We start from the raw sequence: 20,171 nt of genomic DNA, 5'->3' as shown, positions 1-20,171 counted from the left end.
GAGAGGGGTTGGTTAATTGAAAAGCCAGGCATTGAGCTTCTAGTGGAATTGAAGAAGTGAGGAGGAGGCTCTGATGTGGAGTCGGAGACCGTTCCATGCTTTAGCATTGATGTAAGAGAAAGCCCTTCCTCCTGATCTGATTCTGTGTATTCATGGGATGTATGCAACTAGGAACGCTGCAAGGCAAGTGTTTCTAGACGGCTGGTGTAAGTAGATGCAATTGTTCAGGTAGTTGGGGCTTGAGTTGTGTAGTGCCTTAAATGTGCGTGTGAAGAGTATGAACTGAGCACATTTGTGTATCAGGAGCCAATGGACTTCACTGAGGTGTGGTGTGATATGACTTCTGTGTGGGAGGCAGAGAAGGAGCCTGGCTGTCAAGTTCTGAATGGTTAGTAGTCTTCGTGTGAGTTGCTTACTTATTTCGGAATAGAGGCTTTTTCTATAGCTCATCTTGTAGGTTATTAGGATGTGATTGACATTCTTTCTAGTGTTGCTTGAGAGCCATGTGAAGATCTTCGTCAGCATCTTCAGGGAGTGGAAGCAGGAATCACTTACAGCGCTGACTGGTGCAGTTAAGTTCATCAATGAGAAATTGAGATGCGACAGTGACTAGGTCCAATTGAGAGTGAAGTTGCTGTAGATGGAGCTGATATGTTACAGAAAAGTTCTGAAACCTTGTTGCGAAGGACTTGCGAGCGGGTAATGTTGCTGGAGGCAAAGTGAAATCTTTGATGATGGTAAACATTTTCTTGCAGCTGTTTGTATCCTGGGTCGATGTGGTATTTATGAACTGTGTACTTTGTTTTCTAGATCTGCTGGTGGTAGTGTCTTATGACAGGTTTTAAGAGGCCATTATCTGTTTTGGTTTGACTTGTTCTCAATTTGTGCTCCAGTTGACTGCAGTGGTGTTTCGTCAGCCAGTGTAAAACTCTGTACCAGCTATCCTCTGTTATGCTGTTGCAATTGGGCTGCACTTGGAAGCAGGGTGTTGGCGCAAGCAGTGATCCAACCACTGATATTCTTGATAACTTCTGGCAAGTTGCTGGTACGCTGTGGCAGAGAGAGGGGGAACCCCATTCCTCTTTTGTGTTGCTTATCCAGCTTTAGTGGGCCAGTCCGGTGGTGGTAGGTTTATGACGCTGTGGGATGGGTATGCTGAAGTTGACAAAGGCGTGGTCTGTCTGGGTCATAGTTGCTGATTTGTCAACTGTGATGTTACTTGACTAAGGAGAAAATTGGGTCCAATAGGTGACCAGCAGTGTGGGTACTGAGCAAAGTGTGGTGATGATTTCTTGAGTTTTTTAGGAGGGCCTCAGAGTTTGGGTCAGTGTGGAGGATGAAGTGATAGTATTGATGATTAGGGGTGTGACAAAGTCTGACATCACTAGCAAAATTGGTGCAGGGTCCCTGTGGTCTGTATGCAAGGGTTGCGTATAGGTAGTTGGCTGTAGTGCGTATCTTAACTTGAGGTGTTCCATGTAGCTGGATAGTAGGAAATGAATTGTGGCTGTGTTTGAGGCAACCAACGTAACAGACAGTAGATGGATGGGGCCACTTGGAAGAGGTATGGGAGGAGCTGAAGGTAACAGGCCCTGGCTAGTGGACAAGTGCATAAAAGAATATAAAAGTACATGATTTTCGATGTGTTGCAAGCCTATACCAGGAATAACCAAGCACATCTGTACAACAAAGAAAAATCTTTCTTGTCACATATGTACCTATAAATGAGTGGCATAAACGTAAACAGAATTGTCAAGATTCTCTATGAGCTTGTGTGTGGTAATAAACAATCACCAATAATGTCTTGAACGCCAAATTATCACTTTTGGCACAAAAAGAATGTATTTCCAATACTGTTAATTAAGTCGTTGGAAAGTGTTGTCCTTGGTACACTGTACACGGTTATATTCTTATCACAATGCTGAAGGGAACAATTCTTATAGGGAGGACTACCCTGCTTTTGTCATTTGTTACTAAAGCTATGTTTTCTTCAAGGTCCCTTGTGGTCTGGGATAAATCACACCAATTAATTGCCTAAAGTACAGCAGCTTATGCCCAGCTCTCGAATAACTACTTAAGGACTGGAGCGAATTTCCCATCGATCTTGCTTCTTTTCTCAGGAAGCCGGCAATCCTGCTCACATTCAGGAATCAAAAGACCAAGGCATCATACCCCACGCTGCAGAACACCCAATTAAAAACTGCGCTTCTCTTTGGTACTTTCCAGCCTACGAAGTGTAGCTGAAAAACATGAGTTGATTGGCAGCCATGCTTGCAAGTTTCAAGAAATTTGCTAACCCATCAATCATGGTAAAGTGAGTTCACTATTTATTACAATGGATTAATTGTAAATTGCCAATAAGCAACTTTAATAAGGTTTACAACAATAATGGACTCTTCCCCACAACATCTAAAAGGCCTCTACAGAACATCCTTCTAGTAGACAAGGGGAAAATGGCTACCTGCCTTGAGCAGCGACAGGACATTTTACAAGGAAGCATATGTCAATGCCAATGCTTTTAACTCGCAAATATGAGCCGCCAGTATTGGCATAAATGAACATATATCTTTCCAGTCAGTCGATGAGGCTAAGTTAGCGACATATGTCTAAAGAAAAATAGTTTCTTTATATCAGTATTCTGCCAAGTGGAGGGAGTCAATTTATTTTATGTAAATTTCACAGAATGTTTTTCCAGGCATCGATCATATTTTAATCTACTTGAGCAGATTTGCACCGTGAGAATGAAGAATCAGCAGTATCGTTAGTGGATACCTTTCTTCAACGACACATTTTGCAATTAAAGGTACGTGCTTTTACACCTTGTTCAAACGCTGATTTGATTTGGCCCCTTCTGTTAAGTACTAAACACTAAGGTGGTCATTACAACCCTGGCGGATGGTGTTAAAGCGGCGGTAATACTGCAAACGGGCCGGCGGGAAAAAAAAGGGAATTATGACCGTGGTGGAAACCGCCAACATAGACAGCCACTTTAACACTCCGACCGCCACGGCGGTACAGACAAGCAGCGCGGCAGTCACCGCCAATAGACAGGCGGAAGACAAAGTACCGCCCACAGTATTACAACAGGCCAATCCGCCACCTTTTCCGGGGCGGATTCACCATGGATAAAAACACGGCGGAAACAGCCATTTCAATGGGAAAACGCTCACCTTAACACACTCCACGAGGAAGGAGGGCACCATGGAGCCGGAACTCCAAATACTCCCTGCGATAGTGTTCCTGCTCCTCTACGAACATCAGCAACGCCGGCGCCGAAGACAACGGTGAGTACTGCACCTACGACATAGGGGAGGGGGGAGGCAAAAGTCAGGGACACACACACGCAACACCCCCACCCCCACCCTCGCACACTACAACACACACACCAATGCATTTCCAAACATCACAGTAACAACCCCCAACCTCCCCCGGAAGAATGCAAAGACAAAAGGAAATGAGTGCAACCATTGTAATGTATCAAAATACAGTAAGCTAATATATACAGAAATATATACACATTCAAAAAATATACATCACGATTAGTAGTGCAGGTATACACCATTCAATGTCCGTGGACCACTGGGCCCAAAATGCATGGGCGAGGCCCACACAAGATACCTGTCCAGAAACGGAGAGAACACTGCAGGGGCATCAGATAGAAATACAACAGGCACCTCAGGGGGAAGGGAAGGGGGGGAACCTCAGCCGGATGACAGCACCACGCCAGATCCACGACGGGGCTCCATGCCCATTGATGTATCCTGCGGAGTGCAAAGCCACAGTCACTCAAGTCTCTACAGTGGGTGGGTTGCCCACTGTACCATCCTGGGGAGTGCAAAGCCACAGTCTCTCAAGTCTCTACAGTGGGTGGGTTGCCCACTGTACCATACTGGGGAGTGCAAAGCCACAGTCTCTCAAGTCTCTACAGTGGGTGGGTTGCCCACTTTACCATCCTGGTGAGTGCAAAGCCACAGTCTCTCAAGTCTCTACAGTGGGTGGGTTGCCCACTTTACCATCCTGGGGAGTGCAAAGCCACAGTCTCTCAAGGCTCTACAGTGGGTGGGTTGCCCACTTTACCATCCTGGGGAGTGCAAAGCCACAGTCTCTCAAGTCTCTACAGTGGGTGGTCTGCCCACTGCATAATCCTGGGGAGTGCAAAGCCACAGTCTCTCAAGTCTCTACAGTGGGTGGGTTGCCAACTTTACCATCCTGGGGAGTGCAAAGCCACAGTCTCTCAAGTCTCTACAGTGGGTGGGTTGCCCACTGTACCATCCTGGGGAGTGCAAAGCCACAGTCTCTCAAGTGGATAACAGTCTCCACTGGTTCTGGAGGGGGACTGGTGCCCAGAGTGCTTCATCCTGTGCAGGACAGACTGAGTGGATGCAGGTCTCCACTGGTTCTGGAGGGGGACTGGTGCCCAGAGTGCAGCACTCTCCCCGTGACGGTCACTGCCCCTGCCGCACATGGGCTAGCGATGCTTGTGTTGGCGGTGCTTGCCCTGTTCAGCGGTGCTTGCCCTGTTCAGCGGTGCTTGCCATGGCGGTCTTTGCCCTGTTCAGCGGTGCTTGCCATGGCGGTCTTTGCCCTGTTCAGCGGTGCTTGACTTTGCTGTCTCTGACCTGTGCAGCGGTGTGTGCCATGGTGGTCCCTCATTGGCCAGCGGGGCTGTGGCTGCCGGGGCCCTCCTGGCCACTGACTCTGGCGGTGGTCTCCTGACCAGTGACGATTGTGCTGCCGTCCTGGGCACTGACTCTGGCGGAGGTCTCCAGACCAGTGACGATTGTGCTGCCCTCCTGGGCACTGACTCTGGCGGTGGTCTCCTGACCAGTGACGATTGTGCTGCCCTCCTGGGCACTGACTCTGGAGGAACGATTGTGCTGCCCTCCTGGGCACTGACTCTGGCGGTGGTCTCCTGACCAGTGACAATTGTGCTGCCCTCCTGGGCACTGACTCTGGCGGTGGTCTCCTGACCAGTGACGATGGGGCTGGCGGTGGCGTCCTGGGCAGCGGGGATGATGGCGGGCTTCTCCGCCGTGCTGCTCTTCCCATACTTTGGCGCTTTCTTCTGCCCCTTCCCCACCTTGGGAGGAGTCACAACTGACTCGACACTCCCCCCGGGACCCTTGTGAGTGGCTTTGCCTGCAGGAGCCTTCTAGCCTCTCCCGTCGGGCACTGTCCAACTCTGGTGCTTCACAGGGGGGGGGACTGGCTGTGCTTTGGCTCCGTGTCACACTGGCTGCCCTGGTGCCCGGTGCACTCCACATACCTCTAACAGGCACCACTGGTAGCGGACATTTTTTGGCTGAGGTGCTACTACGGGACCTATGAATTGGAGGGGCGTGGGGGGGGGGTGGGAAAGAGGTCAACGTTGCTCAGGAAAAGTTTCTGACGAACACTGGGACGGGTAGCTGGAGGGGGTCTGGGAGTGGAGGAAGAGGAGGTGGTTGTAGGAGGTGTAACTTTTGATGATTTGGGTGCAGGTGCATGTTCTGGAGGCTGTCGTGAGGTGGATGGATGTTGGGTGTGTGTGTGCCCACGTTTGTGTACTTTGGGAGGGGGCGTCACAGACACACTGGGAGAGGACACAGGGGACGTGTAAATGGTAGTGGGGGTGGTGAGTGCAGGTGAGCGGGGTGTGGTGCTTGGTGTTCTGGTGCGAGTCCTAGTGGCTGTAGTGGTAGTGCATGCAGGTGAGAGTGTAGACGACACTGGGAGGGAGGAGGGAGACGACGAGGAGGGGGACACAGTGGAGGCAGTGGATGTTGCTGTGTCTGTATGTGGGTGATGCTTGTGTGAGTGCCTGTGGGATGTGTGGTGCCTATGTTTGCCTGAGCTGCCCTTGTGTGGTGAGGTGTGTGCAGGCTAGTCTGTAGGTGTGCTTGGGATAGGCTGAGGTAGAGGGGATTGGGTCTGGGTGGAGGAAGTTGGAGGGGGGAGGCTAGACACAGGGACAATGGCTGCCATCAGTGCTGAGGCCAGAGATTGCAGGGTTCGATGATGGGCAGCCTGACCAGAATGAATGCCCTCCAGGAATGCATTAGTGTGTTGCAACTCCCTTTCTACACCCTGGATGGCATTCACAATGGTAGACTGCCCAACAGTGAGTGACCTGAGGAGGTCAATGGCCTCCTCACTGAGGGCAGCAGAGGTGACAGGGGCAGGGGCTGAGGTGCCTGGGGCGAAGGTGATGCCCACCCTCCTGGGTGAGCGGGCATGGGGCGAAGGCTGAGGGGCTGCTGGGAGGGCAGTGCTGGTAGGGGGGGTGGCGGCTGTACCTGTAGAAGTGGGGGGCACAGATGGTGCCGCCACCACAAGGGAGCTCCCATCGGAGGACAAGTCCGTGTCGCTGGTTGCTGATCCGGTGACCGACGTGAAGCTCCCCTCGCCCTCCGTCCCACTGGTGTATTCGGAGTCCGTGGTGTGGCCCTCCATGGCCATGTGGGATGCAGCCCCCTCGTACTCCGGTGCCACTGTACCTCTGCCTGATGATGCTGATGCACAAAAGAACGGGGAGAGCACAAAAAGGGGTTGGGAAACAGAAGAAAGAAAGGTTGAGTGCAAGCCTTACCGCTACCGTTGGCGGACAATACAGACACAGCAGCCCCCTGCACTACGCTGCGCTCTTGGGCTCTACAGATGCAGTTCCTGGGATATGGCCTACATGGCTACGGTGGACATCTGCACACATAGATGACACAGGGGCATTTATACCTGTACTTGGCACTCTACAGAGGTGGGGTGGAGTGGCACATGGCCTGCATTACGGAAGGGCCTAGCCTACGGAACTCGCCCTGGCCTAGGGAAACCCACAGCCCTCTTCCCCCACCCAGACACCTCCACTGCGCGCAGAGTCAGCAGAATGAGAGTGTACTCACCCCCTTGTGGCTGCTGTGATGCCCTCATGCGCCCATCCAACTCAGGGTAGGCCACCGCCAGGATCCGGAACATCAGGGGGGTCATGGTGCGACGGGCACCCCTCCCACGTTGGGAGGCCATCCCCAGCTGAGCCTCCGCCGTCTTCTTGCTCCAGCGGCGAATGTCCTCCCATCTTTTACAGCAGTGGGTGCTCCATCTCTGGTGGACCCCCAGGGTCCAGATGTCCTTGGCGATGGCACGCCAAATATCCTTCTTCTGGTGGGCGCTGACCTACATGACATGTACAGGGGAAGAAGAGAAGTCATTAACAACTGCACCGAAGTGAGTGGCCCACATCCCTGCCCTTGCCATGTGGCACATGCATTCACACTCCTTCATGCTTGCAGAACTCAGCCCCCTTCCTTCTTACATCCAGCCCTCTCCACACAGGCATATCCCATACAACTTGCACCCTATGTACTCACCTGTTGGTCTGGAGGACCGTAGAGTAGCGTGTACTGGGGGAGGACCCCGTCCACGAGCTTCTCCAACTCCTGTGCAGTGAAGGCAGGGGCCCTTTCCCCAGACGCACGAGCCATTGTCTCTTCCAGAACGAGGTCACAGCAGCACTTGCAGTGTAGGTCCTCTCCTGTCGAAGATCAGGTATCGAGTGATTGAACAGATAGAAAATGGCGGTGACGTCCGTGGCGGTGTGTATCATCACCGCCGGCACACTGCGTCATTGGGTCCTGGGACCCATAGGGTCCAATGTTAACCAATGCAGCATTGCGCAGCGGTCTACGACCGCCTACCGCGACGTGTACAACGCCAGCGCAGTTACCTCACATCCCATTGTCCCAGTTTAGAGGTCAGGCAGCCGCCATTTCAGGGGCCCACATGGCTTCATTTTCAACAGCGTCACACATACCTAGGTCTGGACTCAACACACATACAGACAACTTTTTGGAGTTTTTTTCGTGTTCTGTGTAGATGTGGGTACATACCTCTGAATTGCTTGACTCTGTGGTCGCTGTTGTCCTTCCCAGGCACTGTCAGCTGGGACATGTGAGGAGATGGTGGAATCCTCCGGTGTACGGACCGCTGGTGGACCTGTTGACAATGGAGGAGCGACATTTAATCATCACCTACAGGTTTGACTGTGCCACAATCCAGGAACTGTGTACCCAGTTGGAGCCTGACCTTATGTCACCAATCTGCCATCCCACAGGAATCCCCACTCAAGTGCAGGTGCTATCAGTGCTCCATTTCCTAGCAAGTGGGTCATTTCAAACAACAGTGGCCATGGCATCAGGGATGTCCCAGCCTATGTTTTCCAACGTGTTGTCCAGAGTGTTGTTTGCCCTGCTGAAACACATGAGGAGCTACATCGTTTTCCCTCAGGTGGTGGATTTGGTTACAGTGAAAGGGGACTTCTATGCCCTGGGACATATCCCTAACATCATAGGTACCATTGATGGGACCCATGTAGCTCTGGTCACCCCCCACAGGAGTGAACAGGTGTACAGGAACCGGAAGAGTTATCATTCAATGAATGTACAGATGGTATGTTTGGCAGACCAGTACATCTCGCAGGTAAATGCTATGTTCCCTGGCTCAGTGCATGACTCCTACATCCTGCGGAATAGCAGCATCCCTTATGTCATGGGTCAACTCCAGAGGCATCGGGTGTGGTTATTAGGGGACTCTGGTTACCACAATCTGTCATGGCTATTGACCCCAGTGAGGAATTCCAGGACCAGGGCAGAGGAACGCTACAATGAGGCCTATGGGCGGACTAGGAGGGTGATCGAACGCACCTTCGGCCTCCTGAAGGCCAGGTTCAGGTGCCTCCATATGACAGGTGGTTCCCTATTCTACTCACCAAGGAAGGTGTGCCAGATCATCATCGCCTGCTCTATGCTTCACAATCTTGCTTTGCGACGCCAGGTGCCTTTTCTGCAGGAGGATTGTCCAGATGACAGTGTTGTGGCAGCTGTGGAGCCTGTGGACCCTGTGGACAGTGATGAGGAGGAAGCAGAGGAAGAAGACATTGACAACAGGGACTCAGTCATACAGCAATATTTCCAGTGACACACAGGTGAGAACACTTTCTTTACTAATACATTTACTTTCACACTTCTACCTCTATCCTGTCTGTCAATTTCAAGCAGTATTTGGTAACTGACTTGTACATTTCCATTACGGTTTCACAGGTGTGGTTACCAACGTGTGTCATCTGCTTGCATCCTTCATGGACTTGTGATGTGTGACATAGGTATGTTGACATTACTATTGAGAACGGCTTTTGTCATTGTCATAGCTAATACACCTCTTCTAAATCACAGACTGACTCCAGATTGTTTTGTGGTTCAAGGGTGTTTATTGAAGTGCTAATTATTGGAGGTGGTGGTAAAATGGTGATGGGTGATGGTGGAGGAATGTCCATGGCAGAGTCCAGTCGATTAGTCTCACAGGTGCACTGCCCATATGGGCATAGGAAGTGGAGCTGGGACAGTTCCAATATGGACAGGGTTACAAAGTGGGACAGTGAGATGACAATCAGGGTGGTCTCATTTTTTGGCAGGGGGTCTTGCCATCGTGCTCTGTCCTGTTCCTGGATCTCAGGGACCGCTTGCAGGGTGGTTCTCTGTCTGCAGGGGGTGGGGTGCTGGTGTGGTGGTCCTGTGGCGGGGCGTCCTGTCCACTAGCGCCGGCGGAGGTGGTGGGCAGTTCATCGTCTATGCTAGTGTCAGGGGCCCCTTGTAGTGCCACGGTGTCCCTCATGGTGTTCTGTATGTCCTTCAGCACCCCTACGATGGTGCCCAGGGCGGAGCTGATGGTTCTGAGTTCCTCCCTGAACCCCAAATACTGTTCCTCCTGCATGCGCTGGGTCTCCTGAAACTTGGCCAGGACCGTCGCCATCGTCTCCTGGGAGTGGTGGTATGCTCCCATGATGGAGGAGAGGGCCTCGTGGAGAGTGGGTTCCCTTGGCCTGTCCGCCCCCTGTCGCACGGCAGCCCTCCCAGTTCCCCTGTGTTCCTGTGCCTCCGTCCCCTGGACCATGTGCCCACTGCCCCCAGGTCCCTGTTGTTGTTGGGGTGGTGGGTTATCCTGGGTTCCCTGTAGTGGTGGACACACAGCTGATTGACGTGTCCTGGGGACGGAGGTATGGGCCCGCTGGGTGGGTGCTGTACTGGTGTTTCCAGAGGGTGGAAGGTCAGTGTTGGGCTGTGCCTGTGCGAGGGGAACCGACTGTCCCGAGGCCCACGATGGTCCGGGCTGGTCATCTGGATCCAGTTGGCCAGAGCTGCTATCATCACTGTGGGCCTCTTCTGTGGGTGGGGTAGAGATGTCTGGCCCCTTCTGTCTGGTGACGTTAGGTAGTGGTCATGCAGGGGTATAAAAGCATGATTATTGCATCTGTGTGTGTCATGGTGTGCAATGGGCGGGTGAGCGTGTACCCCAGTGCTAGCATTCCTGTGTGGGGGCTTGTGTGATGATGGTTAGGGGTTGTTATGGGTATGTGCAGTGGGCATGCTTTAGTGATGGGTGTCCATGCTTTGTTGTGTCATGCAGGGCTTGGTGTTGGCATGTGTGGTTTGTGTTATTAGTACATTAGTGAGGAGTTGGAGTGATAGGGGTGAGGGTGGGTGTGTGTGATAGCATGCAGGTAGGGTGGGGGATATGATAGTTAATATTTGACTTACCAGTGTCCATTCCTCCACCGACTCCTCCGAGGCCCTCAGGATGCATAATGGTCAAGACCTGCTCCTCCCATGTTGTTAGTTGTGGGAGAGGAGGTGGGGGTCCGCCACCAGTCCTCTGAACCGCGATGTTGTGCCTGGAGACCACGGAACGCACCTTCCCCCGTAGGTCGTTCCACCTCTTCCTGATGTTCTCCTGATTTCTTGGGTGCTGTCCCACTGCGTTGACCCTGTCCACGATTCTTCGCCATAGCTCCATCTTCCTTGCAATTGAGGTGTGCTGCACTTGTGCTCCAAATGGCTGTGGCTCTACCCGTACGATTTCCTCCACCATGACCCTGAGCTCCTCTTCCGAAAACCTGGGGTGTCTTTGGCGTGCCATTGGGTGGTGTAGGTGATCTGTGGGGTGGTGTATGTGTTGATGTGTAGTGGTGTGGGGTGTTTTGTGCGTGGATGTTGTGTGGGTGATGGTGTTGTGTGCCTCTGTGTGGTGGGGTTGTGTATTGCTGTGCTCTCTCTGTTGCCTTCGTCTCTATTTTTTGGTCGTAGGGGTTTGTGGGTGATGTGGGTGTGTGTTTTATATTGTGTTGGGTGTGTGGGAGTGGTGTTTGTATGTGTATCAGGTGTGTGTATTTTGAATTGTCCAATGTGGCGGTGTTTTGGAGATGTGTGTGTATTTTGAGCGCGGCGGTGTGTACCGCCAATGGAATACCGCGGTTGAAAGACCGCCGCGTGGATCGTAATAGCATGGGCGTGTTTCTGTTGGCGTGACGGTGAAGGATTTGTTTTCGCCAGTTTATCACTGACCTTTGGTGTGGCGGACTAGTGTGGGTGTCTGAATTTCGGCGGATTCCGTGATGTGCGTCATAATAGCTGTGGCGGAATTCCGCGGCCGCGGCGGTGTATTGGCGGTCTTCTGCACGGCGGTAAGCGGCTTTTACTGCAGATGTTGTAATGACCCCCTAAAATACTTACTTGAAAAAGGCTTTAGAATGGACTTTCCTTTTCAAGAATTTTGTTCAATTTATTTTACAAGCTGAAACGGTGGCCAGGTTTTTGGCTTGTATATTAGAGTGGCCGTATAACCCATACATCCATCTGTTACAGTAGTATCAAACATAAACAAAGATTTCCCTCCAGTGCATTGCTCACCTCTGTTTGACATGAAAAAATAATTCTCAATTACGATCTGCTGACATACTGCTCAATTGAACACCTAAAAAGCACATCATTGAGTTATGTTAATTGTACAGATTGACTTTATTGAATTTTAAGTAAAATACTGAGCCACGGTGTGCACCAGGAGAACCACGAAGCGTCAGGTACCAGATGACTTAAATATCGGGGAAATCATTTGCTCCGTAGAGGTAGTATGGGCCGATAGGGCAGAAAAGAGCACAAACCCACAAACCTATTGAGTGACACACAACACATACTGTGACAGGCAATAGGAATAAAGTCTTTCCCAGTGGCTACCTTTCAATTATTCTGTGAAGTATGTGAAACCTTTGAATCTTAACTTCATCGTTGCTATCCTTAGAATCCATATTAATAAAATGCATCCGTGTTGTAGAACTTGCCTGAGGAACATATTAAGTTGCAAAAAGACCTACCTAAAGTAACAGTTTTCCCAGCAGGGTTTGCATACCAGAACCGCCTTATTCTCAAGCATCTAAGCAGATTTTTGCTAAAGGAAAGATTATTTTCATTACCCTATGTTTTGGCTCTGATGTTGAGTTGCAGAATTAGGAGCACCTTTGGCAGTAATTATAAAAAGGCATTTGCAATGCAATGGGTCTCGCATTTGCTCGACTTAGAGCTATTAGCGTTGTAAAGTCCTAACCGGACTTTTATTGTTACATAAAATGAAAATGAAAAGTAGTACAGTTTTACATAAGCAAGCCGATTTAAAGTGCCATGCCATGAGCGTGAAGAAGCACACAAAATGAAACTGAAGTTCGCTCGCAGTCAAACGTATCTGCAAATGTGCAGCGAGATCGCACTGTGTAGGAAATAAGAATAAAAAGTAGTCTAGAAACCATACGGAAAACACGGAGCCTTGTATGTTTTCAGTAGTTGTCCAGTGCACTTGAGGAGGGCTAAACACTGGAACAGGCATGCCTTTCACAAATAAAATCAAGCCAGTTTTAAAAGGCAAGCCCCCTAACCAACTAAACTGATGGGCGTGGTTAAAAGCCCACAGAGAGATTACAGTAGGTAGAGCGCTTGCGCGCTCGACCCTAAAACAATGAGGTCATTGTAAACTAAAGAATCTGCATTTGCTGATCTCACTCTGGTGTTCATGAATCGATGCAAGACTTGTGGTTGGCACCCAACACTGAATTCTGGCGTCTGGGACACAGGTTTGATCCTGTTAGAAGAGTTAAAGATACCACAAGGTGTTTTGACTGTGACAAGTACTGCATTATGCTAGTCTCTGCTCAACCACAGGCTGCTTTCCAATGCTTTAGCAAATATAGAAGGAAAGGAACGCCTTGCAATGTAGTGAAGAGTAGACAGATGGAAGGTGCCCCATATCAACTTCACTGGGAAGGCAGACTTATTAAAAAAAAACTCCTAATCTAATAGTAGAACCTTTGTGCAGTCACCTTGATATCTAAAAGACAACAGCCATTTCTGTTGTTTATTGTCTTGTATTTAGACGGTTGTTTTTGATTTATTATTTTATCTCATCCACAATTCCTCAGAGCTAGCAACTTTTTAAATTGTCATGATAACACCAATGCACAGTTCGGCTATTCAGGGCAATCACAGGAGTAAAAGGACTATCAGAAAGTAAATTCATGTTTTTGTATTATTACTGCAAGCATGGTTTCGAAAACTTCACAAATAGTTCTTTACTAATCTGCTGCTTCAATACAGATTATCATTACACCCTTATCAACACTAAAAAAGTGAGTGAGTACTGATGACTGAGGCCCTCATAACGACTTCGGCGGACGGAAATGCATGCGGTCAGAAAACCACCAATGCGGTGACCTGACGGCAAAGGCTATTAAGAATTTCCCACTGGTCCAGCGGGAAACAGCCCACAACATTGATGCCAGCTCATAATAGAACCAGTGACAATGTTGAGGTGCGTTGGGTGCCAAGCAGACAGTGAAAAGCATGACAGGGCTGCTCATGGGGCCTCCTGCACTTCCCTTGCCAAGTGTATGGGCAGTGCAGGGGCCCCAATGGGGCCCCCGGCACCCCATCTCTGCCATCTTTTACATAGGGGTGCCGTTGCCATGTAAAAGCTGGCGGAGAGGGGACTTGTAATGCCCAGGGCAGCGCCGCTTGCAGTGTTGCCCTGCCGGATTAAGACCGCCGGCACCACCAGGTCGTTGGCTGGTGAAAAAGTGGTGGTGCCGGTGGGCCGACCGTGACGCTTTCGCCACAGTCGTAATGTGGAGGCCGGACCGCCACACTGGCAGCAGTTCGACCGCCACTTCGAGACTGGCGGTCCACGACCACCAGACTCGTAATGAGAGGCTGAGTCTTAACTGGCTGAAGACCAATGTAAACAACTGATCTCTTTAGAATAAAATGACTAATTCTTCATCTCTGACACCTTACAACAAGGTATGCCTAAAGGAACTAATTTGGCTCCAAAACGCTTCAGTCTCTACCTTGAATCGTTTATGGCCACCCTAAAAAAGTAAAAGTTTCCTACCACCAATACACTGCTTTAGCTCAAGTTATCGTCCCCTGTTTACAGTGCACAATATACCACTTAATGCCAGATCATTCAAGATTGGATTACTAGTCAACATTTGAAAGTCAGTCCTCTTCAACCCGAGTTCCTCTTAATTTCTCCTTTGTACTCTGACAATCCAGATCCATCCTGGATTGATTTAATGTTCTGGATCATAATCCTTAAATTAAATACTGAAATTCTTGAAGCATTACATTAGACAACACCCGATCATGGCTAACAGTGCAGGTTTTCAAATTATATTATTATAGGGCTCATCAATGGGCTGAAGAAATCCATCCAAATCACCTTTGCACTAAAAGATCTACACTGTCTCCTCTATGCAGGCCCGGATCACCTTCAAGAAAAGCACCAAGACCCCATCTAACTAGTTGGAAAGCTAACAATGTCTGGAGGTTAATGCCAGATGAGGAACTCTGACACTGTCAGATTAAAGACTAAACACAGCAGGAGGAGAAAGCAAGCTGTCTCAGTCTGTGACTTCCAGATTTGGAACAATATCCAGTTCAACATCAGAACAGCAACAAGCCATTCCACAATTCAGAAAGAAATTGAAACCTCACCTCTTTAAGGAACACTGTCTCAGATAGGCTGACTTCTCGCCCTTTCCACTTGCAAACAACTTTCCATCCCCTTCTATGTGCTTTATCTCCTCCTGCTGTCCCATCCATCACCTCATGTATCCCCTTTATAGCGCTCCATTACTAGCCTGCTAGGTTTACGCTTTAGAATTGACATAATATACACACATACATACACATATAGACTGTACAAATTGTTCTTCCAAGACTTGACTATGGCAGCTCCCTCCAAACTGGTCTACACATACTTTACACTGCTAAGGCAGCTTGCCTTGCTATTGGCAGCAAACCACCCAAAACACAGTGATTGCTCTCTAACGAAGATAGCTTGATCTACAAGTCTGCCTGTATTAAACAAATCTACGCATAAAGGTACACTTCTCTCTATTTGACAAACAAACTATAAGTTAGAGGTAATGTTCTCTCTCTAGCACTTAATCCCTCATGCTACAACCCCAAGTTTTTAGAAAACGTTTTACAATGACATAGTCGTTCTCAAGTGATGTTCACGAAGGATCTTAAGCTGGTTTTCTTCAAGAAACATTATCCATCTGGGTCTTTCTGACTGACTGTGACTGTTGCTCATCATCTGCATATTTCTATCAGTTATCCATCCTGTTCAACCACCCCTTTTCCTAGTCCTCACTTTCCTCACTTGCTACTCTCAATACTTCTTCCTTAAATCAGTTCAAGTCTCTTTAGAAAACAAATCTATTAATATTTTTTGTGTGTGAAAACGGCCGACCTCACTTTTGCATGTTTCTACCCTAAAAACATTAGACAACACCTTAATTGTATCATATTTTCGATGAGTGTAAATTACATTGTGTCTGCTCATGATTAGTTCACTGTTCCATTGTTTTGGAGTAGGTAAGAGAGAATTCAACCACAATAACAATGTGTGTAAATTTGTTTGTAAAACGTAGAAAGAGGAGTTAGTTTAAATTGCTGAAGAATATATGATTTAAAAATGAGGTTTTTAGCTTTCATTTGGTTTGAGTTAACAACAATCAACACAATATTAAATAATGACACTACAATTAGAACAGGCAACTTATGACTTTTCTATTGCTCTGCGGTACATTTCTAAATTTAAGATACATATACTCATAAATAATTAACTAGTTGTTTTTCGTCTTCAACATGGAGACAAGACTGCTCAAATCAATACAATTCTTAAGAACAACAACTTTTATTACTTACCAATTGTTTGCCATTCCAATCATATTCATAATCAAACATGTAGCCCTTCCGATCAAACAAGTCCATAAAGAGCTTGCGTAAGTATTCATAATCTGGTTTCTCAAAAAAATCTAGTCTTCTCACATAGCGTAGATATGTGGCCATCTCTTCTACAAAGGAAATTAACTTTTATCTCGGTATATGTGCAACATATGCTCATGCATTTAAATGGCATTTATTATTTGCATTATTTTTCTCAGTGTTCCTGGTCTCTAATTCAGTGATTAAATAAGAATGTCGACCAGAACCTGTTTTCAAAACATCTCAACATCTAGCATTATATTATGCCAGGGTTAGTCATTTATAGGATTAATACTTATGTCAATTTAGACAGGTTGCTAATCATGTATCAAATGCTCTTATACAAACTACAACAAAGATGGAAACTATCCCAACCAAATCCTCTGCACCATTTCATGAGCATTAAGTATCTTTTCTAAAAGAGTATAAAATTGCAAAACAAGAGAACCCGACAGAGATTTTAATCAAGTCTGAGCCTCAAGTTAAACATCTTGCTTTAAAACGTTTTATTAATAATCCAAATAGTTAACTTTACATTCAAGACGACTTCTAAGGTGGTATATCTTCCATCTTATACATACTTTAATGCAACCCTGTTTCAAAAGTGGATGAGGTTGACAGCATAGCAGGTCTATCTTTACTAAAGGCACAATATCCCATGAAAATGCACATTGCCGTCGTATTGAAGCCTGTTTGTTTTTTGCCTGCCTAACTAGTGCAGTGGTAGGTGTTATCCAGGTATTTGTGCAGCTCTTGTCCTTTTTCCACGTCTCTCCTCAGAGTCTTCAAAGTTTCTTGGGCAGGTGGAACAGAAGAGAGTTTGTGCATAGCACTTGTCTGTGGGCTTTGTACCGTCCTGGCAAAGCACTCTGGTGTAAAATCGCCTGTAGAATAAATCTACCACTTTTTTTTCGCAAATGTATTCAGCTGGGTGAATTTGATTGCTTTTGGCAGTATTTACATTTTTTGAGCTTTCTGCTCTCCGTACCCCCCACACAAACTGGCAAAACACCGCAAAAAGTGTTATGCATACTGATACTTCAATGTGATACTGAAGAAACATAATCTGGGATAAATGTGCTAGGAGGACTTGCAATTCAGTGCCTTCAAACTATAGTACTCAAGCACACTTGACTAGTCAATGTTTGCCTTAGCATTACCCATCATATGACATTACAGTCCTGTGCACCTTTATTCCCTTATATCGCTAACATTTTTACAACTTTACTAATTGCCAAAATGCCAAAAATTAGGGCAGTCGACAAATAGAGTTATCAATTTAGGAGGGGGGAGCTCCTACCACCATAATAAAAACAATCTTGTTAGGTCAAACACACAATTCTGAGATAATCTCTGCCCATCCTATTATAGCTATAGCACACAGCGGGCAATCCTCACAAAAGCATGGGTTAGATTTAGATGCAAGTAGTATCTGAAAGTCTAAAGTAAAAAACACAACACAACCAATTTCCCATTTCAATTTAGAAAAGCAGAGAAAAACAACCTCCCTCCAGGTCATTGCAGACACTGCAGTCCTGGGCTTTTGTGTGTTAGTTCAATGTATTCTGGGAGTGCAGTTTTGTTTTGCTTCCACTTATCTACATAGATTGATACACCTGTAACAATGATTTGTAGGTGAAAAGTTTAGGAATGGAAAGAGTTTCCTTACTGACCTTGGCTGAGATGGTCACACTAAAAAAACACCAAGATCATTAAACTAGGTTAGAGGACTCAGATACATGATTTTTTAAAAGTAAAACGTCCTTGGAGAACAACAGTTTGGGGTTGACTGGAACCTTAGGCACAATTTCAGTAAAATAGTGCTAGAGAGGAGTGATGTTTTAGGGGGTGGCATTAGTATATAAGAATAGATTTTCAGATTTTCCTACATTCCAACAAAAGAACCCTTCAATGGCCTGTGTTATCAGTGTTTATACTGAGGTCCAGCAAGAGCACAGTGGTGCTCCTGGCAGACATATGCGTTTATCATGTATGTGCAGCCCACATATGACATTTAACATTCCTAGTGCCTTTAAGGTACTAACTACAATGAACTTAAAAGGAAGTTAAACAGGCCAATAGGGAGCTCCAATACACAGCACGGGGGGAAGCATAGGGGCTTTACCATGGTTTACCATCAGTAAAGAGCACAGATGTTTAAAGATAGCAAAATCAGACAGAAAAAATGGGGAACCACAACAAAAATGCATTATCCCTTGCAATCCTTCACAGGAAATGTATTCATAAAACTGATAATATGACACTTTTATTTATGTACACCTTATGCAGACTGGTTTGTTGGGTCAATGTGTTAGGATCCTATTTGATTCAAATACCTAACCAATAGTAAGTGGTGGTAATAACCCTTTGTAGTGAACAAAATATCTTGAAATCATGCAACTCCACATGTCTGCTGGGGAGCTGGCCAAACCTATGCATGTCAAAGGGATGCTGATGGATGAGGTGTTGGTGACCCCCAGGTGATACAAATGAACACCAAATCTATTGCTTCCCATGATACTCGCAAAGATTTCATGAACAAAAAGGGAAATGCTATCCAGTAAGCAAATGTTTGTGGCATGTAGTGCTGTAGAAGAACATGATACGCATACTTCCGCATCTAGTGTTGGGTCTGCAAGGCTGCAAGTTGTTTTTTCTTCGAAAAGTCTGCCAAACCACGAGATTTAGTGACTCCTTCTCTTGCTGGCAATGTGCATGGGCATCAACTCCATTGTAAGATTGTTTTCCCACAGGAGGTTATGAATGGAGTGTAGTGTAAAGGTAATAGAAATGAAATGACGTATATATATGAAAAGACTAACTGCCACAGCTGTCCGGGGAGGGGGTGGGTGCATGTGAATCTACAACACTACATGCTACAAACAGATGTTTATTGGGTAAGTAACATTTTCCATTTGATGGCATGTGTAGCTATACAAACGGTAAAACTGTGCCTTCCAAAAGTGGTGGCTAACCTGTGGGTGTTGCAGTGTTTTTAAAAAGAGTACGTAGCATTGCCAGACCTACCTTAGCTTGCTGGCGTGCTAAAACGACCACACAATAATGTTTAGTGAAAGTGTGTGGTGTTGACCATGTAGCTGCCTTACATATGTTATCTAAAAAGAACATAGATGCACCTTTCTTGCAAGTTGAATGTGCTTTAAGGTGAATAGGTAGTGGCCTTTTGGCTTTTGCATAACAAGTTTGGGGACATTTAACAATCCATCTTGCTATCCTGGATTTGGCAATAGGGTTGTCTTTGTGTGGTGGAAAGAAGGCAACAAAATGTTGTTTTGTTTCCGTAAAGGTTTTACTTCTGTCAATGTCTTTTCACCTCTAATGTGTGGAGGGCTGTTTCAGCAACAGGATCAGGTTGCAGAAACAAAAATGGTAATTCAGTAGTTTGGTTGAGATAGAACTGAGATACCACTTTCAGTAAAAATGTTGGATTGGTACAAAGAACCACCTTACCCTTGTGTATTTGGAAAAAAGGGAAGCGATTGCAACTAAAAAAGCCACTTTCCACGACAGAAACTGTGAAGGACATGAGTGTAGTGGTTCAAAGCCCTGCCACAAAAGCTTTAATGACAGGAATTTTGAAAAGAGTAGCATTTTGTCTGTTCTGAAGGTAAGCAGCAATAGCTGCCAACTGTAACCTTATGGAAGGTAAATGCTAAGTTTGCTTTTTGCAATTAAGAAGATACAAGATGATATTTCGCACCAACACTTTGAAGGAGGACCCAGTTTTTAGGAATACAATAGTGGACAAAGCACTGCCACTTTGCTGCATAACATGCTCTAGTAGTTGGTCTGCATGCTTAAGAATATTCAGGCATTCTTGAGGTAGGTTTAGATATCCAAATTCTATGACTTCAGGAGCCAAATTACAAGATTCAACTCCTTGGGATTTGGGTGCCTGATCTGACCATGGTTCTGAGTGAGAAGGTCCAGGCGGAGGGGAAGCTTCTCATGAGAAACTAGCAACAGTTCTAGCAGAGTGGTGAACCATGGTTGTCTTGCCCATGTGGGTGCTACTACAATCACTGTGAG

General features: G+C 47.0%; 1 protein-coding gene across 6 annotated transcripts in view; it reads right to left on the bottom strand.

The window, feature by feature from the left end:
• Positions 1-20,171, bottom strand: part of CSNK1G3 (casein kinase 1 gamma 3) — a 479,935-nt gene that overhangs the window by 126,480 nt on the left and 333,284 nt on the right. For all 6 annotated transcript variants that reach the window (XM_069227081.1, XM_069227054.1, XM_069227089.1 and 3 more), the window contains one exon: positions 16,062-16,210. In XM_069227081.1, the coding sequence (XP_069083182.1) occupies positions 16,062-16,210 (149 nt within the window). The remainder of the gene's footprint in view (positions 1-16,061; positions 16,211-20,171) is intronic.

Source organism: Pleurodeles waltl, chromosome 1_1, assembly GCF_031143425.1.
Source record: "Pleurodeles waltl isolate 20211129_DDA chromosome 1_1, aPleWal1.hap1.20221129, whole genome shotgun sequence".
Taxonomy (NCBI): Eukaryota; Metazoa; Chordata; class Amphibia; order Caudata; family Salamandridae; genus Pleurodeles; species Pleurodeles waltl.
This window is presented reverse-complemented; position numbering and strand designations above follow the sequence as displayed.